Raw genomic sequence first — 27,738 nt, 5'->3', positions numbered from 1 at the left:
TGTTGAGAACATGTAAAACACTTAATTATAATTTTTATTTAATTTATATAGCCTAATTAAAATTGAATATAATACATTTCATATAAATACATTTATATAATTTTTAGTGTGTTATTCAATATTACATTTAAAGCTAAATCATTCTTAAATGTTTCAAATAGCATCTTCAGCTTCACAAAGGTGTAATTACAAATATGTTTTAAATACCTGACATAAAAGTTTCAATAGAAATGACATAAAAGTCTTATTTAGTTTATACCATAAATGCTTGTCAGTACATTCGTCAGTACACTTTAACCATATGTAAAAGTATGTATGAAATTACATATTAAGATGTGCTTAAGTCCTACTTAAGTGGGTCAAAAAATCACTCTTAAAATTTTTTTTTTTTCAAATAATTGCACTGAAAATAAATGTAAATTATAATACATTTTCATTTAATTTAAAAATTAAAATCCATACAAGTAAGTGTCCAAAAACATATTCAGCTTGCAATTAAGTATATTCTTTTAAAGTGTATTATAGGCAATTTGCATAATATTTCTTTTTAAATTCTTTTTAAAAGTAGTGTACTTCTTTTTTCACAAGGGTAACCTGGGAGGCACAAAACATAAAGTATAAAAAAAATAAAAAAGACTGATTGAATGTAGTCCTTAAGTTCTCATAGTACAGTTTTTATTATGGCTTTTATGTATCTGACTGTGTGTGATAAGTCTCTATTTTCTATATGGGAAAAACAAGAATCCTGAAATTAGAATTAGAAAAGCGTATGTTATAATGTCTTAAGAATCCCTCATAACTGTGACATAGTGACTGGGATACTGTCACATTCATTCAACATATTGTGCACAAGACTAAACAATAGAAAAATATGCACATGATGATGAGCAGTCTTGAATAATATTATTGCATTTTTTCTTCAAGAAGCATCCGCAGATCACAGAACAAGATCATCTCAGAGAATCATGTCGTTCTCAGCAAAGAATGGCTTTTGCTCGCTACGCAGTACGCACTGTGTCCTTGCTGACGTGTAGCGGTTCCCACCAGTGTGCGCATGCGCAGAGGCGCCTGCTGTATGACGCCGTGTACGCAGACACCGGCGCTGTGCTGGACTTTGACGTGGCACTCTCGGCACGCAATTCAACATCACCAGAGGAAAGGACGCAGTTCATCGTTTTCTTTCAGGTAAGTCTCTATTATTTTGGTACGTACTAATAAACAAACTAACTAAATATGTTTTTGGAAAGACACCCTTATTTTGGCTGTAGTTTACAAGCGTCATTCTTTGAATAAACTTACAGTTTGGCTTATATGTCAGTTTCCGCGTCTAGCAGAAAATACTTCGTAACTTTGTATCAGTGGAGTGACAGCTGGTGCACGCGCATCCATATCAATCTATCGATTCTGTCCATGGCATGTGCTGAAGTGTTTGAGGATGGACTTTATTCAGTAAAGTCAGCTGTAGCTCACTGAAACATTACAGGTCTGTCATAACGGTCTTTGACGTGGCAGTTCAGGGCAGGCAGACTGATACTGTACTGTGTCACTGAAGCATCTCTCTTATGTCATCTCTGTTCTGAATATCGTGTATGATGAATGATATAAGTAAAACTAGAGCTTATCCTGAGACTTACTAAAGGCCTCGTGCAGAAATACTGACGTGATTTCTTAGACAGGCCACTCTTGACTATAATTATAAAGACCAATCCAGATTCAGTTTATCAAATTTGTGTTTAATAACCAGAGGGTAGCTTAGTATTTATTTGCTGGAGTTTTTTTTTAAGCTCTGCTGTTACATATGGAGTAGGAAAATTCATTTATTTTGATAAAAAGTTTATTGTAATGTTCTGTAGGCCTATAATTACATTGTAATAATGTTAGTTATTCTAATGCAGATTCAGTAAACGTTTTAATTCAGTAAAACCTGATAATCGAATAGCTGAGATGTTAAAACAATACTATTTTTTTTAGAAAACCATGTATTTTACTGACTTATTTAAAATAAACAAAATATTAATCACATTTATGGGAAATTCCCTGCATGAACCATCACTTTTTTGTCTTGTTTTTGTTATCAATTATGTACACTGGAGTGTTTTATGTTGCATTTTATGTTATGAAGTGGCTTTTCTTTTTTAGGCCATTTTAGGCAACTTTAAATCATCAAGTGGCCTTCCATTTTATTACTAGTATTGGCACCAGTACATTTTAATGTAACAGAGTGTAATATCTCAGATAGGTTGGTATTTTAACATTACGTGATTTAATTAAATACAGAGGTAAGACCTTTAAAATGTCAATGTATTGCAAGTACATTGCTGCATTATTTACGGTAAGTTAATTTGATGGTTGAATACAATAGTAAAACCAATATATTCACATTTTGTATGTAGCAGTTTGTATTCTTGGCTGATTGTGTTATCATAAACTCCTCTTATCTCAATCTAGAGCCAAAGTTCCTGATCACACATGCTTAGGGTTGAGGTAATGACATCAAGGAAACTCAGAACTGTAGAAAACATTTCATTATCTCATCTATTTACAACAAACTACTTCTGCCTTTCATTCATTCTTGCAAGGGAAACCTTCCTTTCTGAAAAAGAAGTGTGCCTAATTGAATTGAATTTGCACTTCTGGTGCACTTTAAATCTTAAAAGTATGCTTTTTTGCCGATAATATAATATTAATGAAATAAAAGGCCACTTTCATGACTGTTTTTTTTAATACACTTTTTAAAAAATGCAATAAAAATGCAGTAATAATGTCAAATTAAAAGTTACTTTAAAGTACATTTTAAATCATTATGTTTTAAGAATCTTTTTTGTGCTTTAAGTAGTTTTTTTTTTTTTTTGATGTGTTGACTAACATACTAAACCGCATGTAAAGTACTTGATTATTTGAATCTCTCTGTGTTTTTTGATAATACATTTTAATGTACTAAATTGCAGCTTCACTTAAGTGGGTCAAAAAAAGCTCTGTGAAGTCTAGGTAATTGCATTTAATATACATTTACAGTACATTTTAATTTAATTGCACTCAACATGCAATTAAAGGGTTAGTTCACCCAAAAATGAAATTTCTATCATTAATTACTCACCCTCATGTCGTTCCACACCCATAAGACCTTTGTTCACAAATGAAGATATTTTTGATGAAATCCGAGAGGTATAACTCCTCCATGAAGCAATATAATATTCCAGAAAGGTTGAAGACATGATGAAATCCTTAATTTTATGAAGTGATGAGACTTTTGTGCGCAAAAACAAAACAAAAATAATGACTTTATTCAACAATATCTTCTCTTCTGTATCATTCTCATACCTCGTTTACGTCCAGCGCTTCCAGGTTCTACGTCAGAACGCTGACTCATTATTGGCCGGCTCCTGCATTATACGTCAGCATTATACGCAGGCGTAGTGCTGCTCACATGTACAGGTTTGGCCAATACTGAGCCGGCATTCAGACGTAAACACAGGATAATAACGAGGAGAAGATATTGTTGAATAAAGTCGTTATTTTTGTTTTGTTTTTGTGCACAAAAAGTATTCTTGTACCTTCATAAAATTAAGGTTGAACCACTGTAATCACGTTGTTAAAGTCTTTAGTACCTTTCTGGACCTTGAAGTGTTGAATATATTGCTGTCTTTGGAGGAGTCAAATACCTCTCGGATTTCATCAAAAATATCTTAATGTGTGTTCCGAAGATGAATGAAGGTCTTACGGGTGTAGAACGACATGAGGGTGAGTCATTAATGACAGAAATCTCATTTTTGGGTGAACTAACCCTTTAAGAGCCCGAAAACATTACATTCAGTTCACACTGAATTATAAGTGCGCAAAAAAGTATGCTAAAGTATGCTTCTTTTGTTAGTATTGTGCTGAATGCAACACATAGATTTGAAGTAACCGTGTTAAGGTAATGTTTCCAAACTAAACGTTTATGTCTATTTCTGCATTTTCTGTTTATGTCTATTTTAAACCTGTAAAATTAATAACTTTTTTTGGAAACGTGGAACGTCACATTGCAAACAAATGAAGTAGATTGTAATTCAGCCTGTTTTTCTTTTTTTTCCAGGTCACCTTTTTTTGTCCCAGACTGGAATGACAGAGGTATAACGGTAGGATGAGTCAGCAAGGTTATGTTGCCACCCCTCCATACTCCCAGGCCCAGGCTGGAATGGGGGGATACTCTACTGGATTTGGGAACCCCCCACCTCAGTCACATTATGGGGCCTATGGATCTCCACCACAGGGTTATTCTGCCCCACCGACAGGTAAAATGATACTTCTTTTGTTGATTTTTTTTTTTTTTTTTTTTTTTTTTTTTTTTTAAACACTTCTTCAGTTCTGTTGTAATACTGGCAAGTTTCATCTTGTCCTTCATATAGGAGTCTTAGCAAAGCCTCATCCTAAATAAACAGAGACAAATTGTTAGGAACTGCTCTTCTTTATTATAGTTTCACCTGATATAACATCCCACATGTTCCCGTAAGGCTGATAATCACAATTATTAAAGGGATAGTTCACTCAAAAATGAAAATTGTCATCATTTACTCACCCTTATGTCGTTCCAAACCTGTATGAGTTTCTTTCTTCTGCTGAACACAAAAGAAGACATTTTGAAGAATTTTTTTTCCAAACTTTGGAATGGGGTCCATCAACAGTTTGGTTACCCATATTATTCAAAATATCTTATTTTGTGTTCAGCAGAACAGAAGAAACTCATACAGGTTTGGAACGACATGAGGGTGAGTAAATAATGACATTTTCATTTTTGGGTGAACGAACCCTTTAAATATGATTAGGAGTGGGCAATATAACCAAAATTGTATACAAGTAAATTTTTCATGCATCTGATTTATTTCCTAACTGTTTTTGATCACTCAAATGTTTATGTGAATGTGTATTTATGTGAATACTCGCCATTTTACAACAGTCACGTTACATGATTTGACCGATTTGGTTTTTCAGGCTTATAAGGAGAGGCGAAAGTGCACCACTTTAAAGAAAAACAGCAGAATCCAGCACAATAATTGTTTTCTTATAATTGTTGGAAGCCAAAATCGAATCTAAAATTTGATTAATCGCACATCCCTATATTCTAATACAGTAGTTACATACTCTGTAGTTTATATTTGGAGGCACATTTTTTCCATAGTATTATGTGCTCGCATTAAATGAATGCTGTTTTTCCAGGTGTGCTCAAGCCACCTGCCTCCTCTCCTTCTGGGATGCCTCCACCACCAGTATCCAGCCAGTATGGTGCTAACATTCAGCAGAACGGGGCCCATCCCCACAGGTAAACACTAGTTCAATGTTATTGAAAGTGAATCATTTAATAATATAAAGCTTCTAATATATATTTTACTCCCACCAGTTTCGCTCCTCCTGCTGCTTCAGCTCCATCCATGTCTCCTTATGGGCAGCCTCCTCAGAGTGTTTATCAAAGTATGGCACAAGCCCCACCTCCAACTCAACAGCTGACCAATCAAATGAGTAGCATGAACATTGCAGGATATGGTAAGTGAGATGCCATTTTGTATTTATTTGGAGTTCAGGTAGTTGATAGCTTTAAGTGGCCCATTTTATACCCATGCACCATGATGTTTAGGTCAAAGGCCCATGCAGTCTCCTTTAAGCTCAGCAGCACCACAACAATTTCAGACGTCACCACCACCTGCAATGGGACATCCTCCAACTGCAATGGGACATCCTCCTCTTTCTCCACCTGGACAACAGCCATCTTCATTAGGATCTCCTCCACCAATGGCCACTATGGGTTCTATGCCAGCTCCACCTATGGGAATGACTGGCCCACCTGGACCAGGTGTCCACCAACCACCACTTGGACCCCAAGGCTATCAACAGCAACCAGGTTAAAATTAAAAAATTAAAAAATAAAATTTTTTTGCAACAATAACAACAAAATAGTTCAAAAACTTGCATTCAAAGGTGAAGTGTGTAGTTTTTTAGTGTTAAAATACTGTTCAGATTTTAAAAAGCTTTGAAAACCTTTACACTACCGGTCAAAAGTTTGAAATATTTATGATTTTTTTATGTAATAATAATAATAGTAATATTCCTAAATATTATTACAATTTAAAAAAACTGTTTTCTATTTGAATATATTTTAAAATGTAATTTATTCCTGTGATGCAAAACTGAATTTTCAGCATCATTACTCCAGTTTTTAGTGTCACGTGATCCTTCAGAAATCATTCTAGTATGATGATCATTCTAATATCAAGCAATGATGTGAGATTATCTGTCTGACCAATTGCAGAAGGATAGTGGGTTGTGTTTGCAAAGCTGTTTCACTTGCATTTGTTAATGTAGAAATCACACACTTCACCTCTACACTATTTTGAGCAAAGGAGCAAATGCCTAAATAACTATTCTTTTTGCTTCTGATCTAAAGGGAGCCCAATTGCAGGCCCGTATGGTGCACAAATGGCAGGACCACAAATGGCAGGACCACAGATGGCAGGGCCACAAACAGGTGCATACCCAGGAGGCTTCCCTGGAGGTCCATCCCAAATGGCCGGCCCTCCTCAGAAGAAGCTGGACCCGGACTCTATTCCAAGCACGGTAATAAAAAAGAGAAAAAAAATGCTATGTTTTAATGTAAAAGTATTTTAAGTTGTGCATGTTTCAAAGTACACTGACTTGTCTCTTCCAGACGCAAGTGATTGAGGATGACCAGGCTAAGAGAGGAGGCCAGGTGTATGTCACAAACATCAGGGGTCAGGTGCCTCCACTGGTCACCACAGATTTCACAGTACAGGATCAAGGTAAGCATCTTTGCACTTCACTCTAAATATTAGCATAAAAGTACTTTTATTTAAATGTAGTACTTTTTTGTTGTTGCTATTTTAAGGGAATGCCAGCCCACGGTTCATGCGGTGCACGACGTATTCCTTCCCCTGCACTGCTGACCTTGCAAAGCAGTGCAAAGTGCCTCTGGCAGCCATTATCAAACCCTTCGCTACCGTGCCCAAAAATGAGGTATGCAGCATTTTATCAGCACTCTGGTTTTTTTTCAGTTTTGAGTTGATGTACTAGATTTATTTTTTACATTTATTCATTTAGCAGACATGATTTACAAGTGAGGAATGCTACAACATAAGTTACCATTTCATAGGAATTTTTTGTATGTTTTATATGTTGTAAAATGTACAAAACCATGTTTTGGGAAAGCACCTTATGTTTAGTGCTGTAATACTGTACATACATCTTCACCCATGTGAAAAAAATTACACTTTTGCATACTTTTAAAAATTGTACTTGTATACAATAGTATATTTAAGTGCAAACTGAATGTAATGGATGTTTTCGGACACTTAATTGCAGATTAATTGCAATTAAATAAAAAATGTACAGTATTATAGTTTCGATTTATATTAAATTCAGTTGTTTGAGGGCTTTTTTTCTTTTTTTTTGACCCACTGAAGTAGGACTTAAATACATCTTTATATGTAATTTCATAATTGATTCAGTTATCTTTAAAATATGGTTAAAGTGTACTGCTGAATGTACGACAAGCATGTATGGCAAACTAAAGTATACATTAATGTAATTTATATTGAAACATGTCATGTATTTAAATATATTTGTTATACATGTGTAATGAAGTTGCAATTTAGTACATTCAAAATAAATTAAATTTAAATGTAATATTGAATAAAACTACAGTTAAATTATTATTAAGCATGACAAAAGATTATTAAAACAATTATTTAAAATGTGCTTTAACTAAAACTTTTAATGACAATATTACAAAGTGCATTTTTTAAAAAAAGTTTACTTAAAGGGTTATTTCACCCAAAAATGAAAGTTCTGTCATTAATTACTCACCATCATGTCATTCCAAACCCGTAAGACTTTCGTTCATCTTCAGAACACAAATGAAGATCTTTTTGATGTAATCTGAGAGCTTTCTGTCCATCCATTGACAGCTACACAACTGAACGACAGTCTTACGGGTTTGAAACGACATGAGGATGATTCATTAATGACAGAATTTTCATTTTTTGTAAACTAGTGTGTTAAGAAACATACTCATGAATAGGGCTGCACGATTAATTGCACGAGATTGTCATGCGTGTCTCATCAGTAAAGCCGGTTCTGTGATTAGCGGTAAATGTCCATCACCTGCTTTCAAATGGAGTGGCACTTAATATACAGAGCCGTAGTTCGCGGACAAGCTACGCAATATCGTGTTCATAATCGCAGATGAATCGCTTTCGATTATGAACACGATATTGCGTAGCTTGTCCGCGAACTACGGCTCTGTATATTAAGTGCCACTCCATTTGAAAGCAGGTGATGGACATTTACCGCTAATCACAGAACCGGCTTTACTGACGAGACACGCATGACAAAAGCATGCGATTAATCGTGCAGCCCTACTCATGAACGTGTACTCTGTTTAAGTATTAATACTATTTTATTAGTAGTATTAATACTTTTATTAATACTATATCATCTTCAAGTACAGTTTTTTTTATTTTTTTTTTTATTTTTTATTTTTTATAAATATACTTTTAAGATTTCAAATACGGTACAGGAGCACATTCAATACAGTTAAGTGCACTTCTTTTTCCCAATGGTTATTATAGTCTTAAAAGGATACTAGGCGTTTTCCAAAATGAAAATTCACTTCAAACCATATGATTTTCCTTCTGTGATACGCAAAAGGATGATGAAGATTTTTTTTTTTTTTTTTTGTGCTCTTTTCCATACAAACAAGTGAATGATGGCCAGGGGCTGTGAAGCTCCAAAAATTACAGAAAAAAAACAAAACAATGAAAGTACCATAACAGTATTCCATATGATCCATAATTTTGTGTAATGAACAGATCCAAAATTAACTTGTTATAAATTTAAAACATTTCTCTCTGCCAAAGCTCTCTAATCTCTTTTGTGTGTTTTGAATATGCACATATTCATTCAGTATCATCTTACATTTATTGGTCCCACTTTATATTAAGTGGCCTTAACTACTATGTACTTACATCAAAAAATAAGTACAAATGTCCTTAATGGGTTCATATTGAATTGCAAAACACTTTTGCTGCTATTGAAGTGGGATACGGGTAAGGTTTGGGACAGGTTTGGTGGTATGGGTAGGTTTAAGGGTAGGGTAAGGTGTAAGGGATGGGTCAACAGTGTAATTATAAATGTAATAACAGAAATTAATTACAGATGTAATTACATGCAGTTGTTTTTAAAATATAAGTACAATGTAAAAACATGTATGTACACAATAAGTGCATTGTATCAAATGATTAATTTAAATGTAAGTACATAGTAGTTAAGGCCACTTAATATAAAGTGGGACCCATTTATTGGGGTTATTAGAGATTCAAACGGTCATCATTCACTTTGATTGCACAGAAAAGAGCTCTGTGAATATTCTGTTAAACGTCTCTTTTTGTGTTACATGGAAAGAAGAAAATCATACAGGTTTGGAACAGCCTAAGGCGGAGTAAATGAACATTTGTTTTAAGAATTAACACTGTTATCCATGGTGTTGTCTTTGGAAAATACTGCCTTTGGAATATGTTCAAAACCTAATTCATGGGTGTCCCCTCAGTTTGTGTCAGTAGTTTAATAGTGGTTTTGATGCCTTCAAGACTTGGAATCTTTCATTGCTTTTCCCTTCGTCATTATGTTTCAGAGCCTTTTTAGGAAATGTTTGTATTCTCATGAGAGGCTAATTAGTTTAAGTTCAGTCTCCAAGGAACATGTCAGATAAATAGGTTATTGTACTGACAAATAAAGGAGAAAAGCACTCCACATTTTGAGTTTGATCAATATGACTTCAAATTGCAGCATCTATGATCTAAAGTCAGAGAAAGCAGAAATTAATGAAATCATTCTAATCCACTGCCTACTTTAAAAGCTCATTGTCTGACAGCTCAGAGTTTGCTGTCACCTTATTAAAATGACAGCAACAATTGAACATTGTTCAACAACAATTTAGAAGTTGACTGAACTGAATTTGAAATTCAAAATGATTTTTTTTTTTTTTTTTTAAATTTTAAGATCTGTGTATTTTATATCTTATCTTTTGTAAATCTAATTTGAACTTCAGTTAATGAAGGTTTTCCATCTGAAATTTTAAATGTGATTTTTTTTTTTTAAATAAACAGTTAAATACTCTTCTGTTTTGATTAAAATACAGTAAACTAAAGATTGTGAAATATCATTACTATTTAAAATAACTGTTTTATATTTAAATATATTTTAAAATTTATTCCTGTGATGACAAAGCTGAATTTTCATCATCATTACTCCAGTCATCATTGTCACATGATCATTCAGAAATCATTCTAATATGCTGATTGAGTTCTAAAGAAACATTTCTTATTATCATCAATGTTGAAAACAGATATTTTTGTGGAATCGGTTATACTTTTTTTTCAGCACTCTTTGATGAATAGAAAGTTGAAAAGAACAGCATTTATTTGGAATAGAAGTCGTTTGTAACATAAATGTATTTACTGTCACTTTTGATTAATTGAATGCATCCTTGATTAATAAAAGAAAAAAAAAATCATGCTGACCCCAAACTTTTGAACGCTAGTGTATATATAAGCATACTATATTAAATGGTATGGCATATGTTACATTAAAGGTGTTAAGGCTGTACTGTAGGTCTTATTTTTCATTCTCACTGTGATCTGCTTGTGCTCTATAGACTCCTCTGTACATTGTAAATCATGGTGAAACTGGACCAATCCGCTGCAACCGCTGTAAGGCCTACATGTGTCCTTACATGCAGTTTATCGATGGAGGACGACGCTACCAGTGTGGCTTCTGCAGCTGTATTAATGAAGGTTGGTACTGTACCATTGGAGACTGCTGAGATGTTAATTCTTACACACAGCATGTGTACGCTGTCTGTCGGCATATGGTGGGGATTTTTTGTCTGTGCAATCATAGCTAAAAAAAAGTGTTTCCACTACCTTAGTTCCAGTGCAGTATTTCCAGCATCTGGACCATATGGGGAGAAGAATGGATTTGTATGAGAGACCAGAACTGTCTTTGGGCTCATATGAGTTTATTGCCACGTTGGATTACTGCAAGGTAACAATCTTCTCAACATCCAGGTTTAAACAATGAGATCTTGTTTTTTGTTTTTGTTTTTGTTGTACACTTTTTATACAAGTCTACATTAGTCACAGTCAGATTTTATTAGATTAGTAATGCTGATTATTAATAGGTTATATTTGATTTATCTAAATAAAGTCCTTTGTGAACACAATTTCCCTCTATAAATGTAATGGTGTAAGAGGGTGTTGTAGATTATTAGAGAATGTGTGTTTTGTCCAGATGGGGTCAGCTTGCCCCGGGAAGCAGCTGAGAAAGGTTTCTTTCTTGGCAGTCATATCACATATTTTGTTCATGCATTTACAATTAAATATTGAGAGTAAACATATGATATGTTTAAAACGAGGAAAACAATTTATGCATAGCATACAACAAAAATGACCCTTTAATTGATTATACAGAGGCAAGTTTGAATTTAGTGAGAATTTTTAAGCTGCTCTGCCAGCAGGTCAGCTGAAAGTTAACTTGATTTTTTGGAAATGCACAGAATGTGTAATTGCACAATATGAATAAAAATCTATTTTTCAGTCAAGTAAAAAAAAAAAAAAAAAAAATCAAAGTAAAAATGTTACAAGTGTTAAAAATTGCATTTGTTTAGTACTGCCCTATATACAGTAATTACAGCAAGCTGTTTCACATAACAGATGTTTACATTTAGTCCACAAGACAAAATAATAACTGAATTTAAAGGGGTGGTTGATTATGATTTTGCTTTTTTAACTTTAGTTAGTGTGTAATGTTGCTGTTTGAGCATAAACAACATCTGCAAAGTTAAAACACTCAAAGTTCAATGCAAAGGGAGATATTTTCTTTTAAAGAATCCGTGTTTAGGGACTACAACAAGCTTCTTCCCGGGTTAGTGACATCACAAACCCTAACATTTACATAAACCCTGCCCCCAAGAACACACAACAAAGGGGGTGAGGTCATGTTGGGCTGCTTTAGAGAAGAGGAAGAGTTGTTGTAGCAGAGTGTTGTTGCCATACCGTCATTTTACGCCGGACTGCTTCACAAATGAGGGTCAATTCAACTCTGGATTTGCACAAAAGATTAACATGACGACACATGCTAGTCGATGAGTTGAATCAACTCCACAGCAACTACATAAATTTATCCACTAACCATTCAGAAATGTCCAGATGCATTCTAAATGTTGTAACTTCTTCCTGAGTCTCTCCATCAGTGTCCGACTCCGGTTTGAACAATGTAAGGCTGAACACCGTTACTGACAATCCTCATTTTGGCTGCGTGAGATTCTCCAGCTTTGTTGTTGTTGAGCAACCGAAGCATGAGCTGTTAAAGCTCCGCCCTCTTTTTGAAAGTGCAATTGCATTTAAAGGGACACACAAAAACGGCAAAAGTGGCAAATTTGACAAGCTACAATACATGATCTTTTTCTATTTTGAGCTGAAACTTCACAGACACATTTTGGGGACATATTACATATATTACATCTTATAACTTATATTACATCTTGTAAAAGGGGCATTATAGGTCCTCTTTAAAAAAAGAAGAAGAAGAAAGAAACAAAAAGACTATGCTCAAAAGTTTATGCTTAATTTTTAATACTGTGTGTCATTACCTGGATGATGCATGGCCTGGATGTTCCATGTTTATTATGTTGGGATGCTTTGTCCTGAGCACAGGACATTTGAATCCTTTCCAGCAGTGACTGTTTTGAGATCCATCTTTTCACACTGAGGACAAATTAGGGACTCATACATAGCTATTACAAAAGCTGCAAACATTCACTGATGCTCAAGTAAACTTTTGAAACCTTGTGTATTATGTATTACATTCTCACGGTTCAGTGTGAAAAGTAGGCTTGATTTCAATTCATTTATCGGACTAAAGAGATCCACGACACATTTTTGGCCCCAGTCCGTGCCTTGGTTCCTCATCTCAGCCTGACACCATAATCTGCTGTCTGGGCTCCTATTTCTCTCAGATGCTTATTAATATTTGAGGATCACATTCTGCAGTGCTTAATAAAATCATCACAGTTGATCTCTACTATCCCACTGCCTGTGTTTTGGGACATTGTAATAGTGTTCATCTTGCCATTTCTTTATATAAAAAGATAAAAAGCTTTCTCATGCAATTGATATGCATTCACATAATTGCAAACTTTGTGTATTCTCTGCCATATGATATGGCTTAATTATGTACCAAGTTTTTGAAAAACGAGCAAAAATAGCACACTTTGATGTTCATGAACTAACATAATTCATACTGTGATGTTCTTTTCTGTCTTTAAGAATAATAAGCCTCCTAATCCTCCTGCCTACATCTTCATGATCGATGTCTCCTACAACAACATAAAAAGTGGACTTGTCAAACTAATATGCGAGGAACTGAAGACATTGCTTGACCGACTTCCAAAGTAAGTTGAGAGATAATGTTTGCTGTCTATATTTAAAGAAAATGGGGGAGAGAAAAATTATAAATCATCATTGTTCTTCATAATAACTCTAATACTTGAACATTTTGTTTCATTGTTGCTCTTAGATTATGTATGAAGACTGTCAGGTTAAAATCTATGTTTAGAGAACATTTATATTTTAGGTGCCATGTGCAGTTTACCTAATATTTCTTTTATACCACAAATAATTTTTGAATATACATTTTTAATACTTAAATATACTTAAAAATTACTTCACATGAATTGTACGTAACTTGGTAAAGGTGTTGGCACTTGATTTTGTGAAAAAAACAAACAAAAAAAAAACATGGACATGATAATCGAAAAGGTTCAATCGTCCTGAAAGAGATAGTCGCTCTTGTGCTCCTCATGGTCAAAAATGACTGCTTTGGAAATTAATGGGAAGCAAATTTCATCTAGTGGAAACGTTTGGTACTGCGCCGGTTTTTTTTTTTTTTCAAATTTGGAACACAATTTGTTTAGATTTATGGATTTGATTTTTAGAGTAAAACATGTTTTAGAAAATAAATATTTTATATAAAAATTGAAAATATTTTTTTTTATGCATTTTTCATAACAATAAACTTAAACTTCTTTAACTTCTGCCAATTGTCTTCTTTAAAATAGATCAAACTTAAGTCTGTGTTCCAAAGCATATACCTACTGCATAAATATAATTTATTACCATAAAATCCCCCTAAAAATACAAAATATTAAATAAAAAACATGATCAAACTAAAATATAGTACATTCATTTCATTGAAAAAGTCATTTTTGACCGCATAATGAGGATTCAGTTGTTGTTTTATGAATTCATTTGATTACCACTGTTTTTGAATTTGTATTAAAATATAAAACACAGAATCCAGAAAAATTAAAACGTACAACACAGAATTTCTGAAAAAATAAAACAAATACTTAGGGCACTATTAATATTTTAAAATGTTAATACATTATTAAAGTTTTATAAATTCAATTGATCAGACATCATTTCGATTAAAATTACATTATTATGGAATCAAGAATAATGAAAACAGAAAACATGGAATTCGGGAAAAAATAAAACAGATTTCATAGGGCCCTACATGTGTCACACTGCTTGACATGTCATGTCAGCTTCCCATGTGCCTCTGTCGACTCTGTGCTGGCCAACAGACTTAAATTTGGCAGGGCGAATAAAGCATTATGATAGTATTTTAATGTTTGGACAGCTTAGACTGTAAAGATCCAGGTTTGACGTACCGTAAGATATGTGATCGCTTTCATCCCCCATCCCACACACTGACGCCCAGCTCCAGGTGTTTGGATCTCTGGAGTAAAGTTGAAGCCTTGGGCAGAAGCCACCCCTCCGTATTCTGTCGGCACCTCTCAGGTTGAACACATGTTCCTCTCAGCTACTATCAGCCTGGAATGTGAGCAAATCCAGCTGAAAAAGAGCCCCTATCCACTGCCAAATATGGTTACAGGAGAACAAGCAAGAAAAAAAAAAAAAAAAAAAGGAAAGAAACAATTCCAATATCTCATCTTTTGAAAATGTCTGCCTGAAGGAAGTAAGGAGGTTGAACGGCTCTATTCCTGCAACATTTCCAAGTATTTAAATGTTTCGTGGCACACATGGTTCCAATTATACCGTTTATTTGGGTGACGGCCAGCTGAAAGGTGAGCTTTGATTCACCTCTGGGGAACATGTATATTTCAGACTTTTTTTTCCAAACTCCTTACCTCTCCTCTGCTGGTTCCTAAGGGTACGTCTTTATTTGTTTGGGAGCTGACCTCACTCTGAAAGCAGTCCGGTAGTGCACTCCAAATAAGCCTGTGGTATTATATCTGATTTCTCTCCTCTGTTCCTGGCTTTGCTTGCTAGATTGCTTATAGTTAATGAAAACCACATTGGACACCCTGAGCTGATGGGGTCCGTTAGGATGCCTGATAGGATTTGTATTGGAGAGTTTGTCTCTAGTTTAATGACAGACTTGGCATATATGGACTGTGAGTGATTCAAACCATCGCCATGTTTTACAATCTTGTAAATGTAGCCATAGAAAGCTACAAACCCCAGACACGGACGTCAATGTGGGATGCTTGTATTTACTGGCTAGCATATCTCCGATGCAGCTCTCCGCTGTCAGCTACTGTAGTGCTCTGGTATATGTTAGTTGGTAAAATGTGCACATTTCTTTAAACTTATGGAATACTGAACATATGAAATAATGTTTTGCCCCTATGGTAATATACAAGCAGCTCCAAATAGTATTTGGAGACTTAAAGGTGCAGTAAGCGATTTCTGAGAAATGCTGTTGAAAGCGCCACAACACACTTGTAGCCAATCAGCAGTAGGGGGCGTATTCACTCATGATGGGGGAGGAGAGAGAGTGAGCAAGAGGGACATTTGAAGAAAGACTGTAGAAAGAGAGATGGCTGAGAGACATTACAAAAGAGAAAAGCTCAGAGGAATATCACTGGAAAAAAGGGCTTTAGAACCCACCCGCAATAATATTTAAAAAGCTTTCCAGCGCTGGAGAGACTGAAGCCGGAATGCCTGAATACAGACGCAGAGGTTGCGTTGTTTCTGTCATCTTCGCTTTATTTTTTGCAAATAATTATTTTGCTCAGCTTCAGCTATGATAAAGAGACATCCACTCTTGCATTGCGTGTTCGTGCATTTTTGGGTTTGAGCAATAAACGGAGGTGTGTTTGTTTGGGTTGATTTCAAATATCAAGTGCTTCTCAAAAATCACTATAATTAAAAAAAGTATGAACATCATTGCACTTGGTTTGAAATTATTTTCTAATGCATTTATTTAAAAAAAAAAGAAAAGTATTTGCTACACTCTAAGAAATAACTGTTTACACAGTAAAATACCTGATTTCCATTGAAACAGTAATATACTGTAAAAACAATGCATTCTAGGTAAAATTATTAGTCGTTTTCGAAAAAGTGACCTATAGGCTACTTTTTTGAAAACAACAAATATTATCCAGAATGCATTGTTTTTATAGTGTATTACTTGGGTAACTCTTTACAATAAGGTTCATTAGATAATGTATTAACTAACATGAACTAACCATGAGCAATACATTTGTTACTTTATTTCCTAATCTTCGTTAACATTAGTTAATAAAAATACAGTTGCTCATTGTTTGTTCATGTTAGTTCACAGTGCATTAACTAATGTTAACAAGATTTTAATAATGTATTAGTAAATGTTGAAATTAACATTAACAAAGATTAATAAATGCTGTATAAGTGCAGTTCATTATTAGTTCATGTTAACTAATGAACCTTATTGTATACTTCTGTATATTACAATGCATTCTGTATATTACAATGCATCCTGGGTAATATTATTTGTCATTTTCAAGAAAAAAGTAGCTTATAGGCCTCTTTTCTTAAAATGTTTTTATGGTATATTACTGTTTCAGTGCAAAACTGTTTTACTGTGTAAATTTTTGTTTTTTTTTAGAGTCATTTTTTAGAGTGTAGTAATCAAACGTTAGTGGAATATGTCTAGTTAATTTGATGATTTACACACAATACACTCATGTAAAGTGATATATACTGTATAGAAAATGCCCAACTTTATCTGCATACATACAGTATACTCAGCGATATGTAGTATCTGAACTGCCTGAATTGCTAGTATCATTGCAAAATGCCCACAATATTGCCCTGCTATAATCCGCTAACTGTGACTAATGCATAAAGATATTGATATTATACACAACAACATCATACATTTTCTGTAAAGCTGCTTTGAATGTGTGTTGTGAAACACACCGTACAGATAAATTTGACTTAAATTGCCTTACACCTGTGGTTACTCTGCTAGGTAAATCCTGTGTGAACCTGAGGAATCTGACTTCAGATATCCACTAAAAATCACCTTACCACCTGTTCATAAAAAGTTATGGCAAAAAAGGCTTTTGAAAAGTGAAATTCTGAATGATGTGTTTGCAGATGCTAAATGCAAATATGTTTTTTTTTTTTTTTTTTTCAAGTTTTAAGTATAACTTAAGTGTCCAAAATTTTTAGCAATCCATAGCCTAAAATTCTTCTTATTTACCTTTTTGCTGTTACTGATCACTTGATTTTGGTGACACTGGTGATATTGATCGATTTTCTTATGTTCTTTGTCTTTTGAAGAGAGGAGGGAGCTGAAAGTTCAGCCATCAAAGTGGGCTTTGTCACCTACAATAAGATCCTGCACTTCTACAATGTGAAGAGTGCTCTGGCCCAGCCGCAGATGATGGTGGTCTCTGATGTGGCTGAGATGTTTGTACCACTTCTCGATGGATTCCTCGTCAACTTCCAGGAGTCTCAGGCTGTTATCAACAAGTATGCTCATTTCATCTGTTTTCTATCTGAAGACACTTCTAGGCTTCTTACATAGTCATATACATTATTCAGTTTTAGCATTAAAGTCACCATGAAATCAAAATTGACCATTTTTTTTAATGGAATATTGCAGTGTTTATTATAAATAATTTATCCATGCACACCATTATTTCTTTAAAATTAATTATCTTTAATAAAAAAAACAATAATTTCACCTCCCCCTCGCAACGACATCTCTTCTCTAATGACATGTTTACTGCCATGGCAACCTATCACTCAAATGAGATCGACCAATAGCAAACCACAACCATCCAAACATTCAATCAATTCCCCATGGACAAAATCAAGTCCCTCTCTAATTTATTTTTCGTTCAAGAAAATCGTTTCACTCAGATATGTCACAATTAGAAAGAATATATCTGCATATATCTACATATTGGTTATTGGATTATTGGACACTTAAACATTACATTAATGCATTTGGCAGATGTTTTTATCCAAAGTGACTGCATTTAAGGTATACATATATATGTATACAAACATATATTTCATTTCTTGTAATTTTATGTTGCAAAAGAATTAATTAGTGATGATGAAGTACTTTGCATTCATCACTAACAAAGCCACACATGGATCCATTTTGGTGTTACAGGTATAAATGTTGCCATTGAAATGTATGAATAATGAATCATTTCTCAGAATGACTACAGTAATTACTTCCTAACCTTATATACTTCTGTAATTCAAGCATGCTTTTCCTGCCTATCACAACATTGTTACTTATATTAAAGATTGGCTCGACTTTGAGACACAAATTGCCTCCTCTTTTTGTTCATGTAATTTTGTGTATTATTTTCCTTAGCCTTTTAGATCAGATCCCTGACATGTTTGCTGACACCAACGAGAGTGAGACTGTTTTTGCACCAGTCATGCAAGCTGGTGTGGAGGCCCTAAAGGTAAAAACAAATCTATGAGGCTGAACTAATTACCAAACAGTGTCTGTTACATCAGTCCGTCTGTTCACTCCCTTTCTAGACATACTTGCATACTTAGAGTTTTTATTTTTACATTGTTTAACAAAAGTGCACTTTAAAACTGCATGCAAGCTTTATTTGGTAAACACATAGTTGTTTCTGGGGTCGTCACTTAAATTTACAGGCCAGGGACAATGTTCCCACTTGTCATCACTGGCGACAGCACTGGTTGTTTCATAACATCAAGTGACATGTTCTGTCTGAGACTTCAGTTTTATTTTTGGTCATTGCTCTTTATCAAATATTTTTACTCTTAACGCATCCAGATCCTTCGCATATATGCTGATTTAAAATCTGTATGAACAGATAAAACCATCAGACAGAGATAATGTTTTGTGATTTTATTAGTGCTTAAATCACATCCAAAATAAAAGTTTGTGTTTACATAATATATGTGGATGTACTTTGTGATTAATAACTTGACAGCACTATTTTTGTGATATTTTTTCTCTCTTCAGGCAGCTGAATGCAGTGGCAAACTCTTCATCTTCCACTCCTCCATCCCAACAGCAGAGGCTCCAGGAAAACTGAAAAACAGAGATGACAAAAAACTAGTCGGTACAGAAAAGGAGAAGGTGGATATTTATTTTATTCAGTGAAATTTCCCCATTCAAAAATCTCAGCTACATACTTGCATCTGCATAATGTAGTATTAAACATCAAAATGATTGATTTGTTTGCCTGTTAGACTCTGTTCCAGCCTCAGCGAGGTGTATATGAGCAGCTCACCAAAGACTGTGTGGCGCAGGGCTGTTGTGTTGACCTCTTCCTGTTTCCAAACCAGTATGTGGATATGGCCACCATGGGCGACGTGCCTTCACATACTGGAGGCTCCGTCTACAAGTACAGCAACTTCCAGGTACACACATGGGCTGAATTTTTTAAGTTGCTGCCCTCTTGTGGTCAATCCTCAAACCTATATATTTCTTTTTTCAGGTGGAGGTTAATGGTCAGCATTTTCTCAGTGACCTCAGGAGAGATGTGGAGAAGTCCATCGGATTCGATGCCGTCATGCGTGTCCGTACTGGCACAGGTAATAGCATTCACAATAACACAGAGAGAAAATACATGAACACTACGCAAGTTAAACACACTACTGTTTCAAAGGGGTAAGATTTTATTTTATTTTTTTCAAAATAAATTAATTTTGTAATTTGGCAAGGATGGATTTAAATTAATCAAAAGTGAGAGTAAAGATATTAAAGACAAAATATCATGGTTTCCACTAAAAATATTAAGCTGTTTTCAACATTGATAATAATCATAAATATTTCTTGAGCAGCAAATCAGCATATTAGAATGATTTCTGAAGGATCATGTGACACTGAAGACTGGAGTAATGATGCTGAAAATTCAGCTTTGGCATTATATTTTTTAAATATATTAAAATAGAAAACAATTATTTTAAATTGTAATATTATTTCAAAATATTACTGATTTTACTGTATTTTTGATCATGTAAATGCAGCCTTGTTGAACACAAGAGACTTCTTTCTAAAACGTTAAGAAATCTTACCAATCCCAAACTTTTGAACGGTAATGAATGTGTGGCATATGCTTGTCTTAACATCTGCATGATTCTCAAGGCTTCAGGGCTACAGATTTCTTTGGTGCCGTACACATGAGCAACACTACAGATGTGGAAATGGCAGCAGTGGACTGCGACAAGGCCGTGACGGTGGAGTTTAAACACGACGACACGCTCAGCGAGGAGTCTGGAGCTGTGATGCAGGTCAGTCTTCATGCCAATGAGCTTTGAGACAATGACAACAACTAGACTGTCAAAGAATACAAAAGACATTTGGGAATACTTACTGGTCAAAACTGGTCACATGTTTGACATATTCAATAATACGATTGTTTGATATATCATTTTTTTTTCTTGGTAACTCAAGTGCATTACAATCCTCATTGAACTGTTTTGATGTGATGTTCTTGGAATTTACTTGCTGGCAAAAGCAACACAAATGAGTTTGTTTCCTCTGGTTTCCCAGTGTGCTCTGCTCTACACCACCATTGGTGGACAGAGGAGGCTTCGAATTCACAACCTCAGTCTGAACTGCAGCTCACAGCTCTCTGAGCTCTACAAAAGCTGTGAGACAGATGCCCTCATCAACTTCTTCGCCAAGTCAGGTGACCACCTTTCTAACTCTTATATGAACCTAAATGAACATATTTTAACATAACATGTGACAATGCTGATTTTCAAAATGTACAATAATGAGAATTTTGAATCTGTAAAAACCTTGCTTTCTGGAAGTGTTTTTTTTTTGATCTGATGCTATCTGATAATTGTTTTATGGTTTTATAGTGGAATAAAGGATAATTCCGTTCTTTTGTAATTTTTGTCATTTTTATTATTTATTTATTTTTTTGCTTTAATTGTTTTTTATTATCAGTTTTACTAATTTTAGTATTTCCACTTCTTTTATTTCAGTTAGTTGCCGAAGCAGCATTTCTAATTTCATCTAATATTTATATATTTTTTCAGCTTTATTTCAAATAATAACAACATTAATTTTAGTTTTATTTAACAATAGCAACATTTTTTTTTTTTTCTCAGATCTTTTTATACCTTCATTTTTAGACCTTGTTCATATTTTAATTATATTAAATAGACTCATGCTTTCTGGAAGTATTTTTCTGTGTATATTCTCCAGAAGAATATTTAAAAATTCTTCACAGGCATGTATTTCTTTTCATATATGGGGTTTCAAAGGCAGCAATATATTTAAAAATGTATCACGAGGTGATGGTTTATGGTCTCTCTTTGAAGAAGTCAGTGATTATGGTGAATGCTTTTATCCTGTAGCGTATCGGGCCATGCTCAACCAGCCACTGAAGACAGTGAGGGATATCCTGGTAAACCAGACGGCTCACATGCTGGCCTGCTACAGGAAGAACTGCGCCAGTCCATCAGCTGCCAGCCAGGTCAGTGTCGCACTTCACATTCATGTCCATCCATGTTCATATGAAATATACATCCTTATAAAAACATCTTCTCCTCCTGTCATTAATGCTTCACACACACACACATAGCATTGTGTAAACTCATTTACAGTTATGATGCAGCAGAGCTATTTTAGTATTTATGTACTATTATAATATTCATTAATATTTTGAATTCACTTGTATGCACTCTGCACTGTAAGAAAAAAATCAGTAGTCAAAAGAATAATGTCTTAGCAGAAAATGATCAGTACCTTTTCCGGTAAATTTACAGCTATTTCCTTAAAACAACCATAAAACACAATGCAATGCAATGCGTAATTCAAAATACGGGTAGAACACTCTGTGTAAAAATTCACCAAAAATTCCTTTTTTGAGTGTGTAACTCTGATTTGAAGTGTAAACTAACAGCTTTGCTTGAACATTTTACCCTCTAGCTAATCCTGCCTGATGCGATGAAGGTGTTTCCAGTCTACATGAACAGTCTGTTGAAGACTCCGTCTCTAGTGGGCAGTACTGAGCTTTCCACAGATGACAGAGCCTTCCACAGACTCATGGTTATGGCGATGGGAGTGGAGGAAACCCAGGTCCTGCTCTACCCTCGGCTCATCCCGATGGTGAGTTACACATGCAACAAGTATATAATTTCTATCATTAACTTCAAACACTGAGCATTTCAGTTCAAGCATTTACTCTGTCTCTCTCTCAGCACACTATGGATGTGTCCAAGCGAGTCGATCCCGGCTCCAGTGCGCTGTTCTGAGGAGCGGCTCAGCGAGTCAGGCATGTTCCTGTTGGAAAACGGGGTCTCTATGTTCCTCTGGCTAGGACAGGCCTGCCCACCTGACCTCATCCAGAACCTGTTCAATGTGCCCTCTCTTGGCCACCTGACCACAGAAGGGGTATGACACACAGTTTTGTTAATTACATTTTTATTGTTATACAGTAATTGAAATAACATGTATCTTGTTTTTCATTTTTTTCCCACCTTTTTCTTTGCAAAAAATATTATGAAGACATTATCTAAATCCCTTAATTACTTTCTCCTGGCATGTGTGCCTGAGCATCAGACTTTTCGCCTGTGCCATTCAAATCTCATTTTTATTTTATATACTTTTTGAAAATTGCTTACTCTTTGAGTATTTTGAGCTGAAACTTCACAGACACATTCACGGGACACCTTAGACTTATATTACATCTTGTAAAAAAACGTTCGATGGCACCTTTAAATTTCTTCATAGAACAAAACGGACCGATATTTAAATCTCTTCATAGAACAAAACCGACCGATATTTAAATCTCTACATAGAACAAAACCGACCGATATTTAAAACTCTTGATAGAACAAAACCGACAGATATTTAAAACTCTTCATAGAACAAAACGGACCGATATTTAAATCTCTTCATAGAACAAAACCGACCGATATTTAAATCTCTACATAGAACAAAACCGACCGATATTTAAAACTCTTGATAGAACAAAACCGACAGATATTTAAAACTCTTCATAGAACAAAACCGACCGATATTTAAATCTCTACATAGAACAAAACCGACCGATATTTAAATCTCTTGATAGAACAAAACCAACTGATATTTAAAACTCTTCATAGAACAAAACGGACCGATATTTAAATCTCTACATAGAACAAAACGGACCGATATTTAAATCTCTTCATAGAACAAAACCGACAGATATTTAAATCTCTTCATAGAACAAAACCGACAGATATTTAAAACTCTTCATAGAACTAAACCGACCGATATTTAAATCTCTTGATAGAACAAAACCAACCGATATTTAAAACTCTTCATAGAACAAAACGGACCGATATTTAAATCTCTACATAGAACAAAACGGACCGATATTTAAATCTCTTCATAGAACAAAACCGACAGATATTTAAAACTCTTCATAGAACTAAACCGACCGATATTTAAATCTCTTGATAGAACAAAACCAACTGATATTTAAAACTCTTCATAGAACAAAACCGACCGATATTTAAATCTCTACATAGAACAAAACCGACCGATATTTAAAACTCTTCATAGAACTAAACCGACCTATATTTAAATCTCTTGATAGAACAAAACCAACCGATATTTAAAACTCTTCATAGAACAAAACCGACAGATATTTAAATCTCTTGATAGAACAAAACCAACCGATATTTAAAACTCTTCATAGAACAAAACGGACCGATATTTAAATCTCTACATAGAACAAAACGACCGATATTTAAATCTCTTCATAGAACAAAACCGACAGATATTTAAAACTCTTCGTAGAACTAAACCGACCGATATTTAAATCTCTTGATAGAACAAAACCAACCGATATTTAAAACTCTTCATAGAACAAAACCGACCGATATTTAAATCTCTTCATAGAACAAAACCAACTGATATTTAAATCTCTTGATAGAACAAAACCAACCGATATTTAAAACTCTTCATAGAACAAAACCGACTGATATTTAAATCTCTTGATAGAACTAAACCAACCAATATTTAAATCTCTTCATAGAACAAAACCGACCGATATTTAAAACTCTTCATAGAACAAAACCGACCGATATTTAAAACTCTTCATAGAACTAAACCGACCGATATTTAAATCTCTTCATAGAACAAAACCGACCGATATTTAAAACTCTTCATAGAACAAAACCGACCGATATTTAAATCTCTGAATAGAACTAAACCGACCGATATTTAAATCTCTTAAGTAAAGTCGTTATTTTTGTTTTGTTTTTGCGCACAAAAATTATTCTCGTCGCTGTTTTAACAATGTCTTTAGTACCTTTCTGGACCTTGAAAGTGTTGATTATTTTGCTGTCTATGGACGAGTCATATACCTCTCGGATTTCATCAAAAATATCTTAATTTGTGTTCCGAAGATGAACGAAGGTCCTACGGGTTTGGAGTGAATAGTAATTAATGACAGAATTTTTATTTTTGGGTGAAGTAACCCTTTAATAGAACAAAACCGACCGATATTTAAATCTCTTCACAGAACAAAACTGACCGATATTTAAATCTCTTCACAGAACAAAACTGACCGATATTTAAATCTCTCAATAGAACAAAACACTGCTAGACAACACTATAAATACAATATAGCTAGATCAAAAACTGGAGAATCACTTTGAATCAATGTTATATATCATTATATCGACCAGCACCAAATATTTTGCTCTATGGTAAAGCACTAAGCTATTATTCACATAAAAGTACGACTTTCTATATCTGTTTCATCTATACAGATATAGCTCAGTATAAAGTTCCACTGAGATAACATTGACAACTGTTGTATCAAAAAAAAAAAAAGGGGGGGAAAAAAAGAAAAAGGAAAGATATATCATTTATCCTATATAGAAGTTTGGAACAATATGTAGGTGAATACATTATGACAGAATTTTTAGGCGATTATTATTTAACTTGTGCTTGTATAGTACTTATCTTTGCTTGATTGGATTATATCTAAACAATAACCTTATTCCTCTTTGCACTATTGATCTCACTGCTTGTGTTGCTTAAATCAAGGAACTGTTCTTTCAGTTATTCTCATTATGAAAATCAACGTCAGAGCCACAGAGATAACTATAGAGGTTTAATTGTCTTTCAGCAGATGTCATTACCTGTACTGGATAATGCTCATTCCAGGAAGCTCCATTCAATCATTTCCAGCATTTCACAGCAGAGGGCCACATCCATGAAGGTACAGCTCACTCTCACCATCTCCGCTCTCCTGCATGCGGTTTCTGCATCTTTCTCATCTTTTGATTGTTATAAGGAGGCTTGAATAGTTATTCATGGTGCTAATGTGAATTTCAGCTTGTAATGTGAATGTGAAGCAGTTACAGTAAATACTTTTTTTCAGCAAGGATGCATTAAATTGATCAAGTGTGACATTTATATTGCTACAAGAGTTCTATTTCAAAAAATGCAGTTTTTCTGAACTTTCTATTCTTCAAAAAATCCTGAAAAATGTAGTAATAATGTTTAGTCATTATTAAATTGATCACAATGAGAATTGATAATAATTAAGCAGTAAATCAGCATATTCAAAAGATTTCTAAAGCATCATGTGACACTGAAAACTGGAGTAATGATGCTGAAAATGTTTTTTTTTTTTTTGAAGTATATTAAAATAGAAAAATTGTTATTTTTCACAATATTAGTTTAAACTGTATTTTTGATCAAATAAATGCAGCCCCCTGAGCAGAAGATACTTCTTTCCAAAACATAATCTTTGTGACCCCCAAACTTTTACACAGTAGTGTATCTAAAAGGTTTTTTCTTTCTCTGTACTGATCTGTGATCAGCAGTGTAATTGATGTGTGTCTCTGTGTGCAGCTGCTGATAGTGAAGCAGAAGGACCGAGCAGAGATGTTGTTCCGTCAACACCTGGTGGAGGACAAGGGTCTTCACGGAGGGGCGTCTTATATGGACTTCCTGTGCTACGTCCACCGTGAGATTAGGCAGCTGCTTACTTAACTCTCACACACACTCACACACACAGTTAAGTGTGTTATAGCGCACAGCCATCTTCTCTTATAACCTCTACAGCTGCCTATGATATACGACCAAACTCTTTTTCTGCAGTTGAGTGTGAACTTTGTGCTTTATTCCTTTGTTTCACATGAGGGATGCTGGTAAGTGGGTGTTTAGATTGAAACACCTTCAAATGCGCCACGTCTCCCTGTTCTGAGAAGCCATTATGTTGAGATCCTCTCAATGATTTTATTAAATCATCCCTCCAGATTTCATTTACCAAAGGGAAACATATCTTTAAATCCATCACACAGTCAACACACAGCAAAATGAACAAAACAGGCATGTAATGTATGGATTTGAGTGGAAAATATGTGCTGTCTATTAAATTAATAGATTACATTTTCGTGACTGGAACTATACAATACAAAACTTGCTCATTTTTTCTTTGTATGACTTCAGGGATGAAACCATCACACATAAAGTAACTGAAATCTAGTCATGTACAAAAATTAAATCCCTTTTTTTTTTTAAAGAACATATTTGTCTTAATTATTTTATTTTATTTTGCGCATCACGTTTACATTTTGTTTGTTTTTCCAATACTTCAAAATGTGTAAAGGGACGCCCCACTGCTTTTCAACATCATGCCTGTGAGTTCCCTTCCTGTTTCACCATTAGACATTTAAAGAAACATATCAGAACACTTTTTCTTATATCAAAAGAAGTGAATGTTGATTAAAGGTGGAACGTCCCTTTTATTTAGTCATTATTTGTCATTTATACAGTTTTGCTCAGAAACATTTCCAAAGTTGTGTTGAGATGCTTTATAAAGTGAGCAATTATTATACTAAATTTGCCTTATTTTTTTCTGACTTCTAATGGTACATCTCTGGACCAATACTGTATATTTTATTACAGTTTGAGATGGATTTTAAAGACTCGTAAGCAACTATACCTCAGGTCACATGCATCTAGCCTTTGTACCTGCTCATTAATGCTCATTGTGCTTCTTCGTATTAAACACAGAAAAGATTCATTTCTGTAAGCCGAAGGCAGCCTGTCATGTACATTTCAATTTAAAGCCTTTATACAGCTGTTTTTGAATAAAGGTGTAGTCCCTGTTAACCTCGTAAGCGTGTATTGTTTTGTGTTTATCTGAACTCAAACCAGTGGCTTAATCATAGGTATTTTGTAGGCATCAGATTACCAATGAACCAGCCGTGCAATATACATTCTGAGCGGTTTATTGACTCTATGTTACAAAATGCACTCATCTAGTTCCACAGAGAAGCTTGGGATAGGCACACAGAGCACTAGATCTGCTCCAGACAGCTCTACCCATCACTAAGGGCCAATCTGTAACACCGTAAAGCAGGG

General features: G+C 34.5%; 1 protein-coding gene across 1 annotated transcript; it reads left to right on the top strand.

Annotated features, from left to right (window-relative positions):
• The first annotated feature begins 989 nt into the window (after positions 1 to 989).
• On the top strand, positions 990 to 27,486 carry sec24d (SEC24 homolog D, COPII coat complex component). The gene is given in 24 exon segments (XM_048186035.1): positions 990 to 1,185; positions 4,076 to 4,274; positions 5,197 to 5,299; positions 5,378 to 5,520; positions 5,612 to 5,875; positions 6,419 to 6,588; positions 6,680 to 6,791; positions 6,878 to 7,005; positions 10,703 to 10,841; positions 10,976 to 11,091; positions 13,374 to 13,498; positions 17,682 to 17,873; positions 18,736 to 18,829; positions 19,366 to 19,482; positions 19,596 to 19,766; positions 19,844 to 19,940; positions 20,494 to 20,639; positions 20,902 to 21,040; positions 21,720 to 21,838; positions 22,294 to 22,473; positions 22,566 to 22,583; positions 22,585 to 22,758; positions 25,493 to 25,582; positions 26,221 to 27,486. Coding segments are annotated over 23 exon segments (3,129 nt in total). The 5' UTR covers positions 990 to 1,185; positions 4,076 to 4,123; the 3' UTR covers positions 26,362 to 27,486.
• The last annotated feature ends 252 nt before the right edge of the window (positions 27,487 to 27,738 follow it).

This window comes from Megalobrama amblycephala, linkage group LG3 (assembly GCF_018812025.1).
Source record: "Megalobrama amblycephala isolate DHTTF-2021 linkage group LG3, ASM1881202v1, whole genome shotgun sequence".
Lineage (NCBI taxonomy): Eukaryota > Metazoa > Chordata > Actinopteri > Cypriniformes > Xenocyprididae > Megalobrama > Megalobrama amblycephala.
This window is presented reverse-complemented; position numbering and strand designations above follow the sequence as displayed.